The sequence below is a fragment of the Indicator indicator genome, chromosome 27 (assembly GCF_027791375.1).
Source record: "Indicator indicator isolate 239-I01 chromosome 27, UM_Iind_1.1, whole genome shotgun sequence".
In the NCBI taxonomy this organism is placed as follows: domain Eukaryota; kingdom Metazoa; phylum Chordata; class Aves; order Piciformes; family Indicatoridae; genus Indicator; species Indicator indicator.
This window is the reverse complement of record NC_072036.1, coordinates 1,209,354-1,229,288: the sequence shown is the minus strand read 5'-3', so window position 1 is coordinate 1,229,288 and position 19,935 is coordinate 1,209,354. Positions and strand designations below refer to the sequence as shown.

At 46.9% G+C, this 19,935-nt stretch overlaps 1 protein-coding gene across 1 annotated transcript in view; it reads right to left on the bottom strand.

Annotated features, from left to right (window-relative positions):
- LAMA2 (laminin subunit alpha 2) overlaps positions 1-19,935 on the bottom strand; it is a 500,110-nt gene that overhangs the window by 312,954 nt on the left and 167,221 nt on the right. Inside the window, exons 5-8 of the mRNA XM_054393014.1 lie at positions 13,457-13,636; positions 8,492-8,581; positions 3,377-3,494; positions 1,679-1,857 (exon numbers count right to left, since the gene is read on the bottom strand). Coding sequence (XP_054248989.1) covers positions 1,679-1,857; positions 3,377-3,494; positions 8,492-8,581; positions 13,457-13,636 — 567 coding nt within the window. The remainder of the gene's footprint in view (positions 1-1,678; positions 1,858-3,376; positions 3,495-8,491; positions 8,582-13,456; positions 13,637-19,935) is intronic.

Sequence of the window (19,935 nt, the reverse complement as noted above, 5' to 3'; positions counted from 1 at the left end):
ATGATCTCTGAGGTTGATTCCAACCTGAGCCACTCGGGGACTCTATGATAATAACCTGATTCAGAGGAAGAATCAAGGCTCCTGCTGTTGAAGAGCCCAGCACTCCTCAAGCTCTAAAGCTCCCAGCATGTCAGGGAGAAGGAAATTATTGCTATTTGCTGCTGTTTTCTGTGTCTGAGGATTGAAAGCCAGACTCAAGGCAACAATTTACCCATGGAAATCATACAGCCAAAACATCAGGAATTTCAGCACAGGAGTAGTGCAGCAGTCTGAAGCACAGGCACAGCCTATATTGGCAACACAACCTCACACAGGATTCATCTTCTGACAGCTTCAGCTTAGATGAAAATAGAGCCTTGTGTGATGAAACAGGGAAAACAATCCCTGCTGCACTGAAATGAAAGGCACTCAGGAGACACTACAGAACTTCAGTGCTTATTAATCCTCTGTTACCCCTAAAAAACAGAAATCACAGATTCCCTTTCCACACTATTAAATACAGCAACATTTCTTTGATCTCTGGCAACAAATCTTGAATTTCATTACTGAGGCAAATGTGCTGTTTACAGGACCACATCCTCTTTTAAATTAAATGTGAAATACAAGCGGAGGCCCTGACCTCAAGTTCATTCCTTCATATCAACACAATTCACTTCCCTCTGTCAGTCAGCATGGGCTCCAGAGATTTCCAGCTGTGAGGAGCAACTGGCAGATCTGGAAGTGAACCTTCAGAAAATGGCAGTCCTTATGGTGTCATCTCCTCTTATACAGCATCACAGAATGGTCCCAGCCCCCTGCCAAAGCAGGATCACCTAGGGCAGGCCACACAGGAACACATCCAGGCTGGCTTTAAAAGCCTCGAGGGGAGGCTCCACAACCTCTCTGGGCAGCCTGCTCCAGCACCCTCTCGCAGTAAAGAAGTTTCTCCTCAATTCAAGGCTCATATGCATTATTCCTTGTCCTATTACTGGGTGTTATTGAAAAGAGCCTGTTCCCTTCCTCTTGACACCCATCCCTCAGATATTTATAGACATTAATAAGATCCCCCTCAGCCTTCTCTCCTCCAAACTAAACAGCCTCAGGACTCCCAGCCTTTCCTCATAGGAGCGATGTTCAAGTCTCTTCATCATCCTTGTGGCTCTCTTTTGGACTCTCTCAAGTAGTTCCCTGCCCCTGTGGAACTGGGGAGCACAAAACTAGACACAGTATTCTAGGAGTGGTCTTACCAGGGCAGAGTAGAGGGGGAAAAGAACCTCCCTAGACCTGACTTTCCTCATAGGAGAGATGTTCAAGTCTCTTCATCATCCTCATAGCTCTCCTTTGGACTCTCTCAAGCAGTTCCCTGCTCCTCTTGAACCAGGGAGCCCAAAACCGGACACAGTGTTCTAGGAGTGGTCTCACCAGGGCAGAGTAGAGGGGGAGAAGAACCTCCCTAGACGTGACTTTCCTCATAGGAGAGATGTTCAAGTCCTTTCATCATCCTCGTGGCTCTCTGTTGGACTCTCTCAAGCAGTTCCCTGCTCCTCTTGAACCAGGGAGCCCAGTGTTCTAGGAGTGGTCTCACCAGGGCAGAATAGAGGGGGAGAAGAACCTCCCTAGCCCTGACTTAACTCCTTGTGCTGAAGTGATGGTTTGAGCACACAGTTCAGAGTGAGGTGAGAGCAGGAGGGGTGCTTACCCCTTTCGGTCTGAAGTAGCCATCGAGGCAGGTCTCGCAGTTGATGCCGCTGGTGTGGCCGGTGCAGTTCACACACACCCCACCCCCGATGTACTCCCCCTGCACGTTCAGGCTCTGGTTTCTGTCTGCCACATCCTGGTCATAGTAACACTCCTCAGTTTTCCCGTGACAGTTGCAAGCTAAAAGAGAAGGCAATGCTTTAGAGAGCGTTTACCAGCAGGGAGGCTGTGCTCCACTGAGGTAACACAAAGAGTTCAACATTTCACCTTTGGGGCTGCAATACAGAGCAATTGACAGCACATCCCAGAATCATGGCATGCATCAGGCTGGGAAGGACCCTCAAAGGTCAGCTTGTCCAACACCCCTGCACTCAGCAGGGTCACCTCCAACTAGAGCAGGTTGCTCAGGGTCACGTCAAGTTTGACCTTGAATGTCTCCAGGGATGGAGCCTCAACCACAACCCTGGGCAACTTGTTCCAGCATTTTACCACTCTCACTGGGAAGAACCCAAACCTACCCTGCTCCAATTTCAAACCATTTTCCCTCATCCTATCTCCACAGGCCCTTCTGAACAGTCCCTCCCCTTCAGATATTGGAATGCTGCTCTAAGGTCTCCCTGGAGCCTTCTCTTCTCCAGGCTGAACAGCCCCAATTGTCCTAGCCCATCTTCATAGGAGAGGTGCTTCAGCCCTCTGATCATCTTCATGGACCTCCTCTGGATATTCTCCAGCAGGTCCATATCTCTCTTGTGCTTGGGATCCCACAGCTGGACACAGCACTGCAAGTGAAGTCTCCCCAGAACAGAGCAGAGGGGCAGGATCTCCTCTCTCCAGCTCTGGCCACACTGCTTTGGATGCAGCCCAGGCTGCCCTTGGCCTTCTGTGCTGCCAGTGCCCATTGCTGGCTCCTGTCCAGCTTCTCCCCCACCAGCACCCCGAAGTCCTTCTCTGCAGGACTGCTCTCAATCTCATCCTCCCCCAGCCTGATCGCTCCAAAACAGACACAGGACCTTGCACTTTGCCTTATTGAACCTCATGAGGTTCTCCTGGGCACAGGGTGCTGTTGATCTTTTTGGCCTTCTGGGCACACCCTGGCTCATCTTCAGCTGCCTATCAACCAGCACCCCCAGGTCTTAATCTGCTGGGCCCTTTCCAGCCACTCTGCCCCAGGCCTGCAATGTTCATTGTGACCCAGGTGCAGGACCCAGCACTTGGCCTTGCTGAACCTCACACAACTGACTTTGCCTCATTGATCCAGCCTGTGCTGATCTCTCTGCAGAGCCTTCCTACCCTCAATCAGATCAACACTCCTGCCCAGTTTGGTGTCCTCTGTAAACTTACTGAGGGTGCACTCAAATCCTATCTTTTATGTATCAGGCTCCAATCCTGTTATTTTATCAAACCAAACCCACCAGAACCATAAACAATTAAGTCAAAACAATTTCTTTGTAGAGTATTCCACCACCAGCAGCACCTTACACTAAAATATTCTGAGTTGAGTAAAACCACAAACCCCAAACCACAAAGATCTAACAACATTTTCTTTTGTTTTTTTCTTTTGGAGCCAGACTAAGTAAATGAACAACAACTGATTCAGAAACTAATGTGGTTAGAAACAAAATGAGCTGCAGATCACAGAGGATCTGATTTCAGCTTCCTGCAGCAGGGAGCTTTCTCTCCTGTGCCCCTCCCAACTCACGTTCACATTCGTGCTTCAGCAGGAAAGTGCCAGCGTGCCAGGGCTGTTGGTGGAAGCCAGGGCAGCACCTGTCACACGTCTCTCCACAGGTGTTGTGCTCACACTGGCAGACAGATTTCTAGTGGAAAAGAAAAACAAAGATTCACTCAGTGTGGTGATCTGAAGAGCCTGCCCATGCACAGAACCTCCCCTCCAGTGCTGTGATGGCTTTAAGATTGTCTTTAATTTTCCTTCTCACGAAGTTCGAGCAGAGAAAGTGAAAGGATGTAAATAATTCACTGTTGGGTGTAAGAAAGCAAATAATGATTATTGTAAACACTTCCATTGGAGAGAGAGAAGTGTTTAAGAGTCACCACTCAAAACAAGATACAGAATCTAAGAATCTAAGAACATAGGAGAATCTCATTCCAACTAGCTAAAGAAAGGAGGATGGGAAAAGGAAAACTCCCCAAGACAGCAACATGCTGGTAGCCCTCAGATTCAGCTTCACATGACAGGACAACTGAGAGTTGGCTTACACTAGGAGTGAGCCACTCTCCACCCTTCCCTTCTGTGCAGCAATCCTGCAGCTGCAAAGTGAAATTAATTCTGTTGACTCATCCAATAAAGTTTGGCTTTCCTTTTAACTTTAGCTTTTTCTTTTGTTTTTGTTTTGTTGTTTTTTTTTTCCCACTGGATGAGTCAACTCATTGTGTAACCTTCACAGAATCACAGAATGCTAGGGGGTGGAAGGGGCCTTTGGAGATCACTGACTCTAAGCTCCCTGCCAAGGCTGGTTTGCCTAGAGAAGGTCCTCATGTTCAGATGGAACTTCTGATGTTCAAGTTTGTGCCCTTTACCTCTTCTCCTGTCACTGAGCACCACTGGAAAAAAGCCTGGCCCCACCCTCCTGACACCCACCCCTTAAAGACTGATCAACATTGATGAGATCCCCCTCAGCCTGCTCTTCTCCACACTAAAACCTCCCAATTCTCTCAGCTTTTCCTCACAACAGAGATGTTCCAGACCCCTCAGCATCTTTGGAGCCCTTTGCAGACCTTTTTCTTCTCCACTGCATAACCAATTCCATGTGAGGGATCACAGCAGTTTTTAAACTGGGCTCAGAGCAGGACTAAGCCTTTCAGTCACTTCTCAGTTCCTCATCAGACCAACTTAGCTTAGTCCCAGCATGGAAGTATTGCTGCAGGGAACACTCAAACTTTGAGCCACAGGACTAGCCTGGGAAAGAGAAAAGAAACTGCAGCTTGGAGAACTGAGGAGCAAAAATTTCCTGTGCAATAGTTATCCAATGGAGGGGATTCCTGTGGTCCTTGTGCAGCCACCCAAGGTCAAAGCAGCAAGCAGCCTGCAGGAATTCTGTGCCTTACAGGACAAAACTTGAATCCTGTGTAACAAGATTAAGTTAAAGGATGCTTCAGAGAAGCAAGGCTGTAAATTCAAGCAAGTTTAGTCTTTGTAATGCTTGGGGGAAAGATTCATTGTCCTGCTAACCAGTACAGCCATGATGCTTATAAGCCAAATCCCACGTATTTTGGTGTGGCTCAGCCCAAAGGGAATCCCGGGAGAGCTAAAAACCAAACACCCCAAGTCTCTGATGGCTTGAGTTGTTTCACTTATGATGCTTTTCATTCTGGTCAGACTACAAACATATTTATCATGCTGCAAAACAAGACACCACACTTGTCAAAATGCTTTTATTTCATCTAGCAGCCAAAGCAGCTGAAGTGCAGGATGCCACCCTGACAGCACTTCTCCTGGGAGGTAGGCCCAGTTCTCACAGATGGCACTCAGACAATGCTGCAGTTTGCTAAGTGAGGCCACCTGAAACAACAGCTCCCCAGTTGCTACACAAGTCAGCAGAGGGAAGGCTTAGAAGGATTAAAGGAAGGGCTCTGTAAAATTTTTGCAAGCATCCCTGGAAACTGCTTAGAACTGCAAATTCATTTTCTCAATCTCTGTAAGATTTCTTCCATTATTTTTCTTTTTCTCAGATCCTGTACAATGGTTTAATGTCCTACACAAACAAGATTTTCTGTTAAATCCTACAAAGCTCCTACTTAAGTGAATGCTACATGAAGAGGTCCCACATTGGCCACACCTGGATATTGAAGTATTGGATATTCCAAGAAGTACATAGAATCATAGAATTGTTAGCGTTGGAAGGAACCTCAAGGATCATCTAGGTCCAACCCCCCTGCCATGGGCAGGAACACCTCAATCTATATCAGGCTGGCCAGAGCCACATCCAGCCTGGCCTTAAAACCTTGAGGTGCTGGAGAAGGGCAACCAAGCTGGTGAAGGGCCTTGACCACAAGGCTTGTGAGGAATGGCTGAGGGAACTGCGGGTGTTCAGTCTGGAGAAGAGACTGAGGGGAGACCTCATTGCTCTCTACAGCTCTCTGAAAGGAGGTTGCAATGTGGTGGGGGTTGGTCTCTTCTCTCACGCAACAAGCAACAGGACAAGAAGAATCAGCCTCAAGTTGTGCCAAAGAAGGTTCAGATTGGATATTAGGAACAGTTTCTTCCCAGGAAGGGTTCTCAGGCACTGGCACAGGCTGCCCAGGGAGGTGTTGGATTCACCATCCCTGCAGGTGTTTAAAAGCTGCATGGATGTGGTGCTGAGGGGGGGGTGGTTGAGTGGCAGCGGCTCAGCAGCAGGGTTGGGATTGTGAGCTCTGGGTGACTGGTTGGACTTGATGATCTCAAAGGTCTCTTCTGATCTCAGATGTCTCTTCCAATCTCAACAGTTCTATGGTTGTGGCAGACTGTGGCATATTAGCAAGACCAGCAGTGTGGAAATTCTGTATTAGTGATGATGTGAGCATGGATTTATACCACCAGGAAGAAATTATACTTCTATGTATCAATCATAGGTACAAAAAGCAAGCTCCAAGCTCCAAGCTGGAAGACTTAGAGAGCTCATGGTTTTCTAGCCTAGCTTGACTGATGACTCAATTAAGATTTCCTGCATAGTTACCATCCCATTCCAGAGCCATAATCTGTTTGTAAGGATCAATTAAATACTTGACAGTCATGTAGGAAGCACCTTGATTAATAACCAGAAGGAAAGGCAAGACTGACTGTTGGTGCTCATCTCTACTGCTTGGATTTGGATTGGGAATCCAAATTTCTGTTGTTCCTAGGAAACTTCCAATATGGACTGAGTTATCTGAAACCTGTGATTTTGCTTCAGAGGAAGCCTCCACTGCCATTGTATGAACGTTTATTATTCTGGTTGCTAGCTCTGTTCCATCCTGGCACTGCTTCTGACTGTCCTCCTAGGTGAAGAACAGACATAAGCTCACAGAATTCTGAGGAATATCAGGATTTTTTTTTTCTCATGCTCCACCCTATGAAGAAGGCATAGAATCATAGAATTGTTTTGGTTGGAAAAGACCTTTAAGATCATGCAGCCCAACCATTCTCTAATGCTATCAAGAGTGGGGCTAAACCATGTCCCTCATCACCACATCTCTGCCTCTCTGAAACACCTCCAGGCATGGGGACTCAACCACCTCCCTGGACAGCCTCTGCCAGTCTTTGAGAACCTTTCCAGGGAAGAAGTTTCTTCTAATATTCAACTTGAACTTCCCCTGGGGCAACTTGAGTCCATTTCCTCTTGTCACAGAATTGTTAGGGTTGGAAGAGACCTCAAGGATCATCCAGTTCCACTCTCCTGCTATGGGCAGGGACACCTCACACTACAGCAGGTTGCTCACAGCCACATCCAGCCTGGCTGCAAAAACCTCCAGGGTTGAGGCTTCCACCACCTCCCTGGGCAACCTGTGCCAGTCTCTCACCACCCTCATGGGGAAGAACTTCTTCCTAACATCCAATCTGAATCTATTCATTTCTAGTTTTGCTCCATTCCTCCTAGTCCTATCACTTGTTACTAGGGAGCAGAGACCAACCCCTACCTGGCTCCAACCTCTTTTCAGGGAGAGCAATGAGGTCCCCCTTCAACCTCCTTGTCTCCAGATTAAGCATTCCCAATTCCCTCAGCCACTCCTTAGGGAACTATAGTACCTTCCTTCCCAGGGGACAATGAGGTCTCCCACCAGCCTCCTTTTCTCCAGACTAAACCACCCCAGTTCCCACAACCTCTCTTCAGAAGACTTGTTCTACAGAACTGTGGTGGTAGGCCGTGATACATGGCCAGTACAAATCCAGACAGGCCTCAAGATGTCTAGACAGGTCTTTTCCCTCCCCTCCTTCCTGCCACAACAACAGGGCAAGGTGGGAAAAGGAACAAAGGGGACAGGACTCTGCCTGTCTGGTACGCAAGATGCCAGCTGGGGTCAGAGCATGATAGCTTCCCCAGATACAAGGTCCTGGCCTCTGCCTTCGATGGTCATAGCCTGGCAGAAGGCTTCCCATTGGGTGGCTGCATGTTAGCTTTAGTGCCCATTGGCCCAAGTGACCTCTGGCATTTGTATATATGCAAGAGGCTGGGGAGCCTGGGGGCTGCTGCTCAGATCAGTCTTGCTCAGATCCACCTTGCTCAGATTCACCTCGCTCAGATCCTCCTCGCTCAAATCTGCCTTGCTCAAGCCTTGCTCACATCTGCTGAAGCCTCTCCTCACTCCAAGCCTTGTCGCCTCCAGTGTCCTGCCTTGCTTCTAGTGCCTGGTCCAGAGCCCTGGGATAAAGCCTGAACCTCCAACTGGATTACAAACCGACAGTTTCTGGAGCCTGTCGGCAGAGAGAGTGATCCAGGGACCATCTCCAAATTCCCACTCTGATCTTCCTCAGTAAATCCTGGCCTGATTATATTTTCCTAAGGGTTATTGCTTGGCCTTTGGTTTATAAGTGGGTGAAGCTATTTGTGTCATAGCTTTTTCCAGTCTCTGAACTCTCTAAATTGTGTCAAAATGGCCATTAAGCATCCTGGAAGAATTCATGACCCAACAGAACCTGTAAATAATTTTATCAGTTTTGTACATAGTTTTGGGGTGGGGTTATGGGAAAATAAAAATAACTATTATAATTCCCACCTCGTTAATTTAACTCAAAACTAATACAAGAATACACTAAATCCAGGCTCCACAAAACATAAAGAAATAAAATAAACCCCCAATCAAATAATAAAAATAACTTAACCCCCCCAATACCTACGTTGGTGGCTGGATCCAGCGGGCACGCCTTCGCATGGCCTGAGCATATGCACATGCCTCCAACAGAGATGTCCTTTATAGAATAGTAATACTGTAAGACAAAACACAAAGGGAACTGCTCAGTGGACTGCAAAAATGCAGCTGCCAAACTACAGCCTTCATTTCTGGTGAGAAAACTCTCAGGCCCTAGTTTGTTTCTGGGGTGTTTTTTGATCTGTTCCAAAGAGAGCAGAGAGTGCAATCCCAGCTGGGTCTTGATCAAGGGAGCCAGGCTTTGTGAAAGCAAGGGGTAAACTGGCACAGTTCCTGCTGTTTGAAGTCACAAGAGCCATGTCAGCTCAGACACAGCACAGACCCAGCAGGAGAAGAGGGAAAGGCTGCATAATTAAAAGTCAAACGCTACAGGCTTTACTCCCTCCAGAAAACATGCAGAGGAGAAGGCAGGGTGATGGGGTGAAGGCAAAGGCTAGAACAAAGGCTAAGAAAGGAATAGATTTGTGTGGCAGGTCAGGCTGGGTGCCTCCTGTCACTGCCACATGAGTCACACCTCCAGTGTCCCCAGTGTCCAACCCAATAAGGTGGACACAGGAATTGGTGTATTTCTACCCAGAAATCCTGCTCCCTATCAATCCTTCTGCAAAGTCATTCTCTTCCTCTTTCTTCCTTCTCTGCTCCTGTGGGAGATGCTTCCCTATCAGGTAATGGCCTAATACCAGGAGGAGAAGGGGGGAGCACCCTCAGACCTGGCCAGCCTGAGACCAGCCTAGCAATAGGGGGGAAAGGGAGGAAGAAAGAGCCCTGGGGGTTTGGTTATACCCTAAGATGGGGAGAAGGGAAGAGTTGGGAGGACTTTGGGTGTTGTGTAAGGGACTCTGGATGCTTTGGGTTATCTTTGCCACTATGCTTGGAGTTTTGCTGTTTCCCCAATTGCTTTTCCATGTAAACTTTCCATTACTCTCCAATCCATTTGTGTGAGGGTCATTCTTCTGTTCCTCTCGGGGCAAGAGAGGATCTGTCTGGCCTCAAACCAGCACATTTTGTTTGCCTTAGCCTGGCCTTACTTGGGGCACTATAAAATCATAGAATTATTTTGGTTGGAAAAGACCTCTAAGATCATCCAGTCCAACCATCAACCCAACACCACCATGGCCATCAAACCATGTCCCCAAGTGCCGTGGCTGTGTTTCTTGAACAGTCACAAGACAGGGTGATTCCACCACCTCTCTGGGCAACCTATTCACTGGACTGTGGAAAGAACATTTGTCACCATTGGCCTTTTGAGTGACCATGGAATAGTCAAAATTTTTAATCAGTTTCTCTGCCAATTGACCATTTAGATTTTTTGGGGGGAGGGGATTAACAGCCCTAACCAGAGAGAAGCATGGAAGGATATTTATAGTCATACATGATGGCATCTGTGAGAAGTGAATCTCACATGCCACCTTGGCCATTTCCCTTTAGAAACATAGAATCAGTCAGGGTTGGAAGGGACCACAAGGATCATCCAGTTCCAACCCCCCTGCCATGGGCAGGGACACCTCACACTACAGCAGGCTGGCCAGAGCCTCATCCAGCCTGGCCTTAACACCTCCAGGGATGGGGCTTCAACCATCTTTGTTTTGGTGAAGGTCCTGTGGCATCCTGACCATTGATTAATCAAAACAAACTGATCTGACTGCCAGCTGTGCTGTTTCTGTCTTCAACTTTATTTTTTTTCAGGTCATTAAGAAATACAGAAAACAAAACAGGAACTCCTATAACTCACAGTTAACCTTCTAGCACACTGAAAATACAGCATGGCACAGAATCTCACAATGCCAGCTTGGCAAGGACCCCAAGGATCATCTTATCCAACCTCTCCAGATACCAGCAGAGTTGAAATGAGATGTCTCAGGACACTGGCAAGCTGAGTCTTAAAAATGTCAAGTGTAGGGAACTCCAGTGCTTCCAGTGTCTGACTGTTGGGAGATGATTCCAGTGTCAGATTGTTCTCACAGGGAAACATTTTCTTCTGCAGTCCAATGGGAATGTCCCCAGCAGTAACCTGTGCCCATCACCCCTTGTCTTCTTCATGGGACTCCTTGTACAAAGGGAGTCTCCATCCTCCTGTTAGCCACCCATTATGTACTGGTCCATGGCAATAAGGTCTCCCCTCAGCCTTCTCTTCTCCAGGCTGAACAAACTCAGCTCAGTTGTGGCTGCTCATTTTTCCTGCTTTGTGGAATAGTAGCTTGTCTAAGATCTTCTCTAGGAAATGCCAGCTAAGGATGCCAGTATGAAGCTGCTCCTTGTTCCTCTGAGGACAGCTTCATGGAGAGGTGTTTTACAGTAGGATCAGGGAAGTTATTCTTCCCCTGTACTCAGCACTGGTTAGAACACACCTTGAGTGCTGTGTCCAGTTCTGGGCTCCTCAGTTTAAGAAGGACATTGAGAGACTTGAATGTGTCCAGAGAAGGGCAAGGAGGCTGGGGAGGGGTCTGGAGCACAGCCCTGTGAGGAGATGCTGAGGGAGCTGGGGGTGTTTAGCCTGGAGAAGAGGAGGCTCAGGGGAGACCTCATTGCTGTCTACAACTACCTGAAGGGAGGTTGTAGCCAGGTGGGGGTTGGGCTCTTCTCCCAGGCAACAGTGACAGAACAAGAGGACACAGTCTCAAGCTGTGCCAGGGGAGGTTTAAGCTCGAGGTGAGGAGAAAGTTCTTCCCAGAAAGAGTAATTGGCCATGAGATGTGCTGCCCAGGGAGGTGGTGGAGTCATTGTCCCTGGAGGTGTTCCAAAAAAGCTTGGCTGTGGCAATTGGAGCCAGGGTTTAGTTGTCAGGAGGTGTTAGGGATTAGGTAATAGGTTTGGTGATCTCTGAGGTCTTTTCCATCCTGGGTGATTCTGTGATTATTCACTGGTTTGAGAAATCTGTGTGACTGCCCTGCACCAGGTTTTCATGAGCACAGCCATTTCCAAAGTGTGAATTCAGTTCTGTGCTCCTGGTCACTTCTGTTATAGGTTAAGGACTATGTAAATAAAAATAAATACAAACACCAGGCACAGCTGGCAAAGGATTGTCTGGTGCAAGGTGGATTCTCTTTAGATGCAGTCTTTAGGAGTCTGGAGCAGCATGGAGCAGGCTAGCATGTGGCTAGCAGTTAACAGCAGGAGGCTGTCAGGGAGGTGAGGGCAGGAGAAGAGAGCAAGGCAGGAACTGGCTCCCCTTAAAAAGGGCTGTGGGCAGGAAGTGGGGATGGAATAGACTTTGATCGGGGGACCCTTCCCCTGGGAGTGGGGGCCAAGTCTCTCTGCCCACCTGGGTCAGGTTTCTTTGTCCACCTGGGGCTGGATTCTTTTCAGCCCACTCCCTCCTGGGCTGGGCATAGCCTGGCACAGAAGGTTTTGGCCTAGTGAGGTTTCGGAAATGCCCAGGTGGAGAACCCGACCGAGGCTGAATTATGAATTTGTGTATTTTGGTATATATTTATGAATAGTATTTCCATTTATAGTTCCAATTCTGTGGAGCATTTTTTATTTCACTCCTTTAGGGAGCATAAAATATCTCTCTGTCCTCTCAACCCAAGACAGAAATTCTTGGTGTGCTGGCCAGGAAACCAACAGCGATTCCAAATGAAAACTTCGGGGTGTTTTAGGGTTTTTTTTGGATTGGAGAAATCTAGAACTGGAAGTTAAAATGGTGCCTTCACTAAGCATGTTCATAGAATCATAGAATCAGTCAGGGCTGGAAGGGACCACAAGGATCATCCAGTTCCAACCCCCCTGCCATGGGCAGGGACACCTCACACTACATCAGGCTGGCCAGAGCCTCATCCAGCCTGGCCTTAAACACCTCCAGGGATGGGGCCTCAACCACCTTCCTGGACAACCCATTCCAGGCTCTCATGTTAGGTATGTTAATAACACCATGAAGAAGAAAAGATGAAATTGTTAAAGGAGATAACAAAGTAGGGAAGTGTGATGGTTTAAAACTCTCTTTTTAGTTTTTCTTCTCAAAGTTCAAGCAGAGAAAGTGAAAGAGTGTAAATAAGTCACTATTGGGTGTAAGAAAGCAAAATAATGATTGTTCTAAACACTTCCATTGGACAGATAGAAATGTTTAAGAACCACTACTCAAAACAAAGTTGGGGCAGTCAGGGTCTGAGTTCACAGCTTGCTGAGCTGTCTGGCTGCTGCTGCTTCTCTGCTGGCTGGAGATAACACACTGACCTTGGTGAGCTAAGCTAACAGCCTCTCTGCTTTTGACTCTCTCTGCTTTGTGCCAGGGGGGTCTGGGGGGAGGAGGCCCCTGGGAGAGAGGCCCCTTGGGAAAGTCCCCTTTGGGGGGAAGCAAAGGGAGCTTGGTTGTGCTTTTCTGTTGATTGTATATATTTGTATATGTGACTACTTGTATATATGCATTGCATTTCATCCTAGATTGTAGATCTGCTTGTAAATACAGCTCTCATTTGCTTTCCAGACTGAGCTAGCCTGGTTATTGTTGGTGGGGGAAAATTCGGCTCTCACACTGATACAGGAAGTTAACAAAACCCTGTGAAGAGAGAACTCAGGTAGTGATAGGACTGGGGGGAATGGAATAAAGCTGGAAGTGGGGAGATTCAGACTGGACATGAGGAAGAAGTTCTTCACCATGAGAGTGGTGAGAGCCTGGAATGGGTTGTCCAGGGAGGTGGTTGAGGCCTCATCCCTGGAGATGTTTAAGGCCAGGCTGGATGAGGCTCTGGCCAGCCTGATGTAGTGTGAGGTGTCCCTGCCCATGGCGGGGGGGTTGGAACTGGATGATCCTTGTGGTCCCTTCCAACCCTGACTGATTCTATGATTCTATGATTCTAACTCTCTCCCTCCAGGATTCTGGCAGACAACCCCTGGGATTTGTCACCTCCCAACACTTCCTAGGGCAAAGACTGGTAAGCAGAGCATTTACAAGCATGAGAGAAGTGTGCATCTCTACTGCCTGGGCAGCCCTTACCCTCCTTGTCACGATGGGGTCGATTTCATTTGGATCTTTGTGCGCAAACATCATTAAGTCAGCATTCAGCGTCCGGATCCTCTGAAATCGCAGGCGAATGAAGCGAGCCGAGGTGAACTCCAGCAGCACCTGGGAGGGATCATCAGCGCTGGGCCTGCCATTAATCAGGGAAGTGTGGATCTGAAAACAGAATTATTAAAGCAAGAAGAAATTAGATGACAGCAATGCTGCCATGGTTACACCAACAAGTACCATTACCAGCAAAGGCCTTTGGTGATTCAAAGTGGAGTCTCTTTAGAAAGAAGTCCTGGAATGGTTTGCGTTGGAAGGGACTATAAAGATCATCCAGTTCCAACCCCCTGCCATGGGCAGGGATACCTCTCAATAGCCCAGGTTGCTCAAGGCCTCATCCAGCCTGGCCTTGAACACTACCAGGACATTTACAGCCTCCCTGGGCAACCTGTTCCAGTGTCTCACCACCCTCACCGGAAAGAATTTCTTCTTCATCTCCAGTCTCAATCTCCCCTCTTCCAGTTCAAAGCCACTGGTCCTTGCCCTTGTAAAAAGTCCCTCCCCAGCTCTCCTGTAGCCCCTTCAGGTACTGGAAGGCTGCTCTAAGGTCTCCCTGGGATCTTCTCTTCTCCATGCTGAACATACCCAGCCCCCTCAGCCTGTCCCCATCAAGGAGGTTCTCCAGCCCTCTGATTATCTTTGTGGCCTCTTCTTGACCCCCTCCAACAGTTCCATGTCCTTTCTGTGTGGGGGGCACCAGAACTGGATGCAGGTGGGGTGTTACCAGATCAGAGGGGCAGAATCCCCTCACTGAAAACTACAAGAGCTAGAGACAAAAGAAGCATTCCTAAGCATCCTCTCTTTTCCCATTAGCTCTTGCCACATTCCACCATTCCCTTCAAATCTTGTTCCCAGCAAGTTGAAGCAATTTCCTGGGTTGCAACAGTTTTCACCTGGCCCCTAAGGAAAATCTGTGCCCCCTCTGGGAACACTGCTCAGCATCTGTTTTTTTTCAGGGACACCTCCAATCTGCATGCACCTCCTGCTCTCTGTAAAGATTTTCCCTCTTTCTCTTCTGCCAATCCCAAACTCCAAGAAGCTTCTGGGCAGGCATGCTCTGTGGCTTGTTCATTAAGAGACTTCCTGACCCCAATTGCAGCATCAAGGGCAATGCAACAAAAATCAGCAATCTTCCTCCCCTCCTGTCCTTTTAGCTGCTCATGGCATGCATTAGCTGTGACCCACCAAAATAAAACAGATGGGCTGCTAAAGGATTGCTCCTGGAAGAGGCCTGCAAGAAGAACGGCAGGTAGGGCAAAATATTGCTAATGAGCAACTCGGGGGAGGAAGGAAGGAAACCATTAATTTTCTTGTATTCTGAAGTGTTAAATTTTAATTGGAGCATTTTTATTACAGGCCAGGATGCTAAAAAAAAAATGTTCAGATGCTGAGCCAAGTGTGTGGAGCATTCAAATCAGCAAGAGAATGACTTGTCCTGAGTAATGGACATGTTGTGTGTTGGTGCATTCGCGACATTGTAGGATGTAGATGGGGAAGCATGTGTAAACAGTGTGGGTACGTTAACCAATCGGCTTCCTGGAAGGGGCGCGTGTAGTACGCGTGGACAAGACTGCGTAGCCAATAGAAGGACGCATGCTCGTGGCATGAAGGCGGAGCGGAAAAGTTTGGTCTATATAAGCAACTACCCATGGTTCAATAAAGTTGGATTTGAACTTGCATCACATTGATGTGTCGTTCTTCCCGCTCGCCTGTATGGCCCGCGGCATTTGGTGACCCCGACGTGATACTGATTGGGGACGGAGACATCAGAGCTGCGGAGCGGTGAGGATCCTGCTGCCAGCGGAGAAGAAGCTGGGCGCCTGAAGAAAGGTGGATTCGTGCACGGCTGACCGGTGAGTCAGGAGAAAAAAGAGCAGGATGGGGTCGACTGTATCAGCCATAGAAGAAGCCGTAGTAGATAGCCTGTTAAGGCTGGCTGAAAAAAGGGAAACTAATTTGCCGAAGCCCGCGTTAATGGAACTGCTTGCTTGGGCACGAAGAAGGGGTTATTTGAACTCTACGCGAGATGCTTATAGTCGGGAAGTTTGGCAGAAGATAGGACAGGAGCTCTGGGAGAGCGTGCAGACAGAATCTAAGGAGGCAAAACACTTGGCTAAAACATATCGAACAGTGCATTTGTTGCTTGATCAAGTTCATGGGGAGGCGACCGCTGCGGCCGCTTGGAAACAGACGATCCAAGACGTCACCGCAAAGGAAACAAAATCAGAATTGCCTGACAATTGGCCGCCTATCGATAGTTCTATAGATTGTCAAGACTCTCCCGTTGCTTGCCCTGTAACAACATCAAATATGACCAGGGCAGAGAAGATTGCCTGGGGTCTGGACGGGGATGATTTGCCCCTCTTTAACCCCAATTGTGACCCAAATAAATCTTTGCCACCTTATGCAACTGGCCAGAATCAAAGTGATTCTGTTGTGACTAACATGACGGCACAGGGCGCTGCAAATACTGAGGCGACTGCCCCTTTTTCCGGAGAAAGTGGAAGCATGGAAATAGATTCCACTGCTTTTTGGGATCAATTGCAGACTGTTTTTTCCTCTTCAGCGACCTCGGGGAGGGATCACGGTAGTGCCGCAGCTGCAAACAATCCATATCAAGAACTAGGAAAAGAACTGCGACAGCAGAGAGAGGCTATGACAGAACTTCTGGAGCAAATGAGGAGACTTGATCGTGATTCGAAAAAACGGGACACCAAAGATGCTTATAAGGCAGCACATAGTTTTATAGTTACTGGGATGAGAAATGTAGAAAAGCAATTGGAAGAAATAGATAAAAAGGCCAGAGATTTTGAGAAAGCAAATATGTGCGGTGGGGGAAATGTTGATACTGATATACCAATGGTTTCATTGCCTAGAGACCCTTCATTTAATGCGGATAAAAGGTACAGGGGTCTTGCTCAGAATTGTATCTTGCAAGGAGATTTTAGTTTTGAACCCATTGCTGCGCCTGTAGTACGGCGTGGTGGGGGACCGACTTGGGAGCCCTTGGACTGGAAGCTTGTTCAATCTATACAAAAGACAATAATGCAATTTGGGTTTCAAAACAAGCTGGTTAAAAATCAAATCACGGCTCTCATAAAATATCAAGATTTAGTTCCTGCTGATCTCAGGGCAGTGATGGAGCTCGTTTTAACCCCCACAGCTTTCATGTTATGGGTAACCAAATGGCAAGATTTGTTAGAGATAAAACAGGTAGAGAACTTGAATCTCCCCGGTACTGATCCTTTGCATACGGCTACTCTGGATCAGTTAATGGGCAGCGGTCAGTTTAAGGACCTCTCAGTGCAAGCAGCAGTGCATCCGCGTATATTGAGCCAGTCAAAGAATGCTGGTCTGCAAGCCTTTTTGTCTCTACCTCAAATTGGTACTCCTTCTTTACCATACACAAAAATCACTCAAGGACCTAATGAATCATTCTTTGGGTATATAGATCGTATAAGGGAAGCCTTAGAAAATGCCCCCAATGTCGAACCTGAACTAAAGGGACTTCTCACCAAAGAAATTGCGGTGCAAAATGCGAACGCAGCATGCAAGCAATTAATAGCAACTCTGCCACCAACAGCTTCTATTACTCAAATAATAGAAGTGTGTGCCAGAGCTCCTTTGATTGATGAACAAGAAAAGGCAAAAATACATGCTCATGCATTGGCGGCCGCACTTAAAATGCAACAAAATTTAGGCAAAGGAGACAGGGGTCCTTCATGCTGTTATCAATGTGGTCAATGTGGTCATTTTAAGAAGCAGTGTCCCAATCAAAATGGTAGCAGAAATAGTCTAAATGGCAATTGCGCTAGATGTGGTAAATATGGTCACCGGGCAGCAGATTGCCGATCCAAATTCAATAAGAATGGGATGCCATTAACATGGAATCAAAATCAGGGAAACAGAGTCAGCCGCAGGGGGCGGGACGCGGCCAACAAGTATCCCTCCCCTCAGAAAATGGCGATGGCTGTCTCAGCCGAATGCGAGCAGCTACAACAGGAAGTGCTGGGGTCGACTTGGCAGTGGCCGAACCAGCAGACATATTTGATACCCAAATACATGTAGTATCTTCAACTGAGTCAGGGCCATTAGGGTTTGGGTTGTCGGCATTATTAATAGGGAGATCATCGGCAACAAAAAAAGGGATATTTGTGCTTCCAGGAGTTGTTGACGCTGACTATCAGGGTGTAATTTGTATTATGGTTCAATGTTTTGCGCCCCCTGTCCATATTCCAAAAGGAAGCACGATAGCGCAGTTGGTACCATTTAAATCACAAGTTCCCAATACAGAAAACAAGGAAAGGGGTACGGGAGGTTTTGGATCTACTGGCGAACCGCAGGTATTGTTCTGTAAAACGCTTGGTTTAGAAAGACCTTTGATGTCTGTAACAATTTCGGGTCCTGGTGGTATTATTTTAGAGGGCTTGCAGATGATGTTGGACACAGGGGCGGATGTATCTGTTTTACCCCTTGATCTCTGGCCAGTAGCGTGGCCTTTGGAGGATCCTGGATCCGATTTAGTGGGAATCGGAGGGAGCAGTTCAACCAAAATTAGTAAGGAATTTGTTTTATTCACCAATGAGGAGGGACAGCAAGCTTAGGCAAAGCCCTATGTCCTACAGACAAATCTTCTCCTCTTGGGCAGAGATATACTGAGTCAATGGGGAGTTAAGATCCAGACAAATTTTTAGTTGCGGCCACTGATAGCAGCTCCCACCCTACTCTAAAGTTGCAATGGAAGAATGAAGATCCGCTATGGGTGGATCAGTGGCCGTTAACTCAAGAGAGGCTGCAAATTGTTGAAAGTTTAGTTTGGGAACAACTTGAATTGGGACATATAAAACCATCCGTCAGTCCTTGGAACACGCCGATTTTTACTATACAGAAAAAATCGGGGAAGTGGAGACTGTTGCATGATTTAAGAGCAGTCAATAATAGAATGGTAGAAATGGGGGCATTACAACCAGGATTACCATCTCCGGTTATGTTGCCCCAACATTGGAATCTACTTATTTTGGATCTGAAAGATTGCTTTTTCACAATACATGCATGAGGAAGACAGCGATAAATTTGCTTTCACAGTTCCGTCTGTTAATAGATCTGCACCCTCTAAACGGTTTCAATGGGTGGTCCTGCCCCAAGGTATGAAAAATTCGCCAACAATTTGTCAGTGGTTTGTAGATCAGGCATTAGCTCCGTGGAGAAAAAATAACCCTGACTTGATTACTTACCATTACATGGATGATTTGTTAATTGCCTCCCCAACGCCACTTCCATTACAAAAAGAGCAAGAAGTGACTCAAGCATTAGCAAAATATGGTTTAGTAATTGCACAAGAGAAAATTCAGCGTCGTGCACCATGGGTGTATTTAGGCATGCAGATTCTAGAAACACGTTTGAGACCTCAAAAATTGAATCTTAATACAAAGATTGAAAATTTGAATGATGTGCAAAGACTGGTCGGTAATTTACAATGGTTAAGAATATATTGTGGGATCACCAATTCTGATTTAAAGCCACTAATTGATCTTTTAAAAGGTGGGAAATCCCCTTCTGACCCTCGAGCATTGACTCCCACAGCATACCAGGCTTTACAAGTAATAGGAGAAAAAATACGGAATAATATGGCAGATCGAATTGTACCTGGTGTTCCTTTCACTATTATTTGTTATAATAAAGACAAGGAAGTGGCTGCTTTGATTACTCAGATTTCTAAAGATGATTCAGTGTTAATTCTGGAATGGGTATTCCATAGCAGTACGTTGAAGGCCCCTATAACTACAAGGCCAGACGCAGTCGGAAATTTACTGTTAAAAGCAAGAAATAGATTAAGGACAATTGCGGCGACAGACCCAGCTCAAATTATTTTGCCATTGAAAAACATCATTCTTGCAGATTCATGGATGGAACAATCTGATGCTTTTGCGACGGCTGTCCATGGAATTAGACTGGATAATCATTACCCAAAACACCCTTTGTTTAAAACAAATTTGATAATAGAACAGGACTCCTTGCAAGTAGAATCTCCCCTTTCAGAGGGGATCACTATTTTTACGGATGCCAGTAGTATGACAGGGAAATATGGATATGCTTATCAAATCAACGGGCTATGGAATACCCGGGTAGAAAAGACAAAAGGGTCAGTTCAGATTTTGGAATTAAAAGCAGTTCTTATGGTATTTCAGGATTTCCGGAGGACACCCTTGAATATTATAATTGACTCAAAATATGTGGTTGAGGTAGTAAAGCGTTTAAATAATGCAATCTTAGGCGGTATAATTAATCCTGTCCTTGAGATGTGTATCTTGGAGCTACAGTCTGAAATTATTGCACGTCAACATCCATGGTGGGTCATGCATATCAGAAGCCATTCTAATTTGCCAGGGTTACTAGCTGAAGGGAAT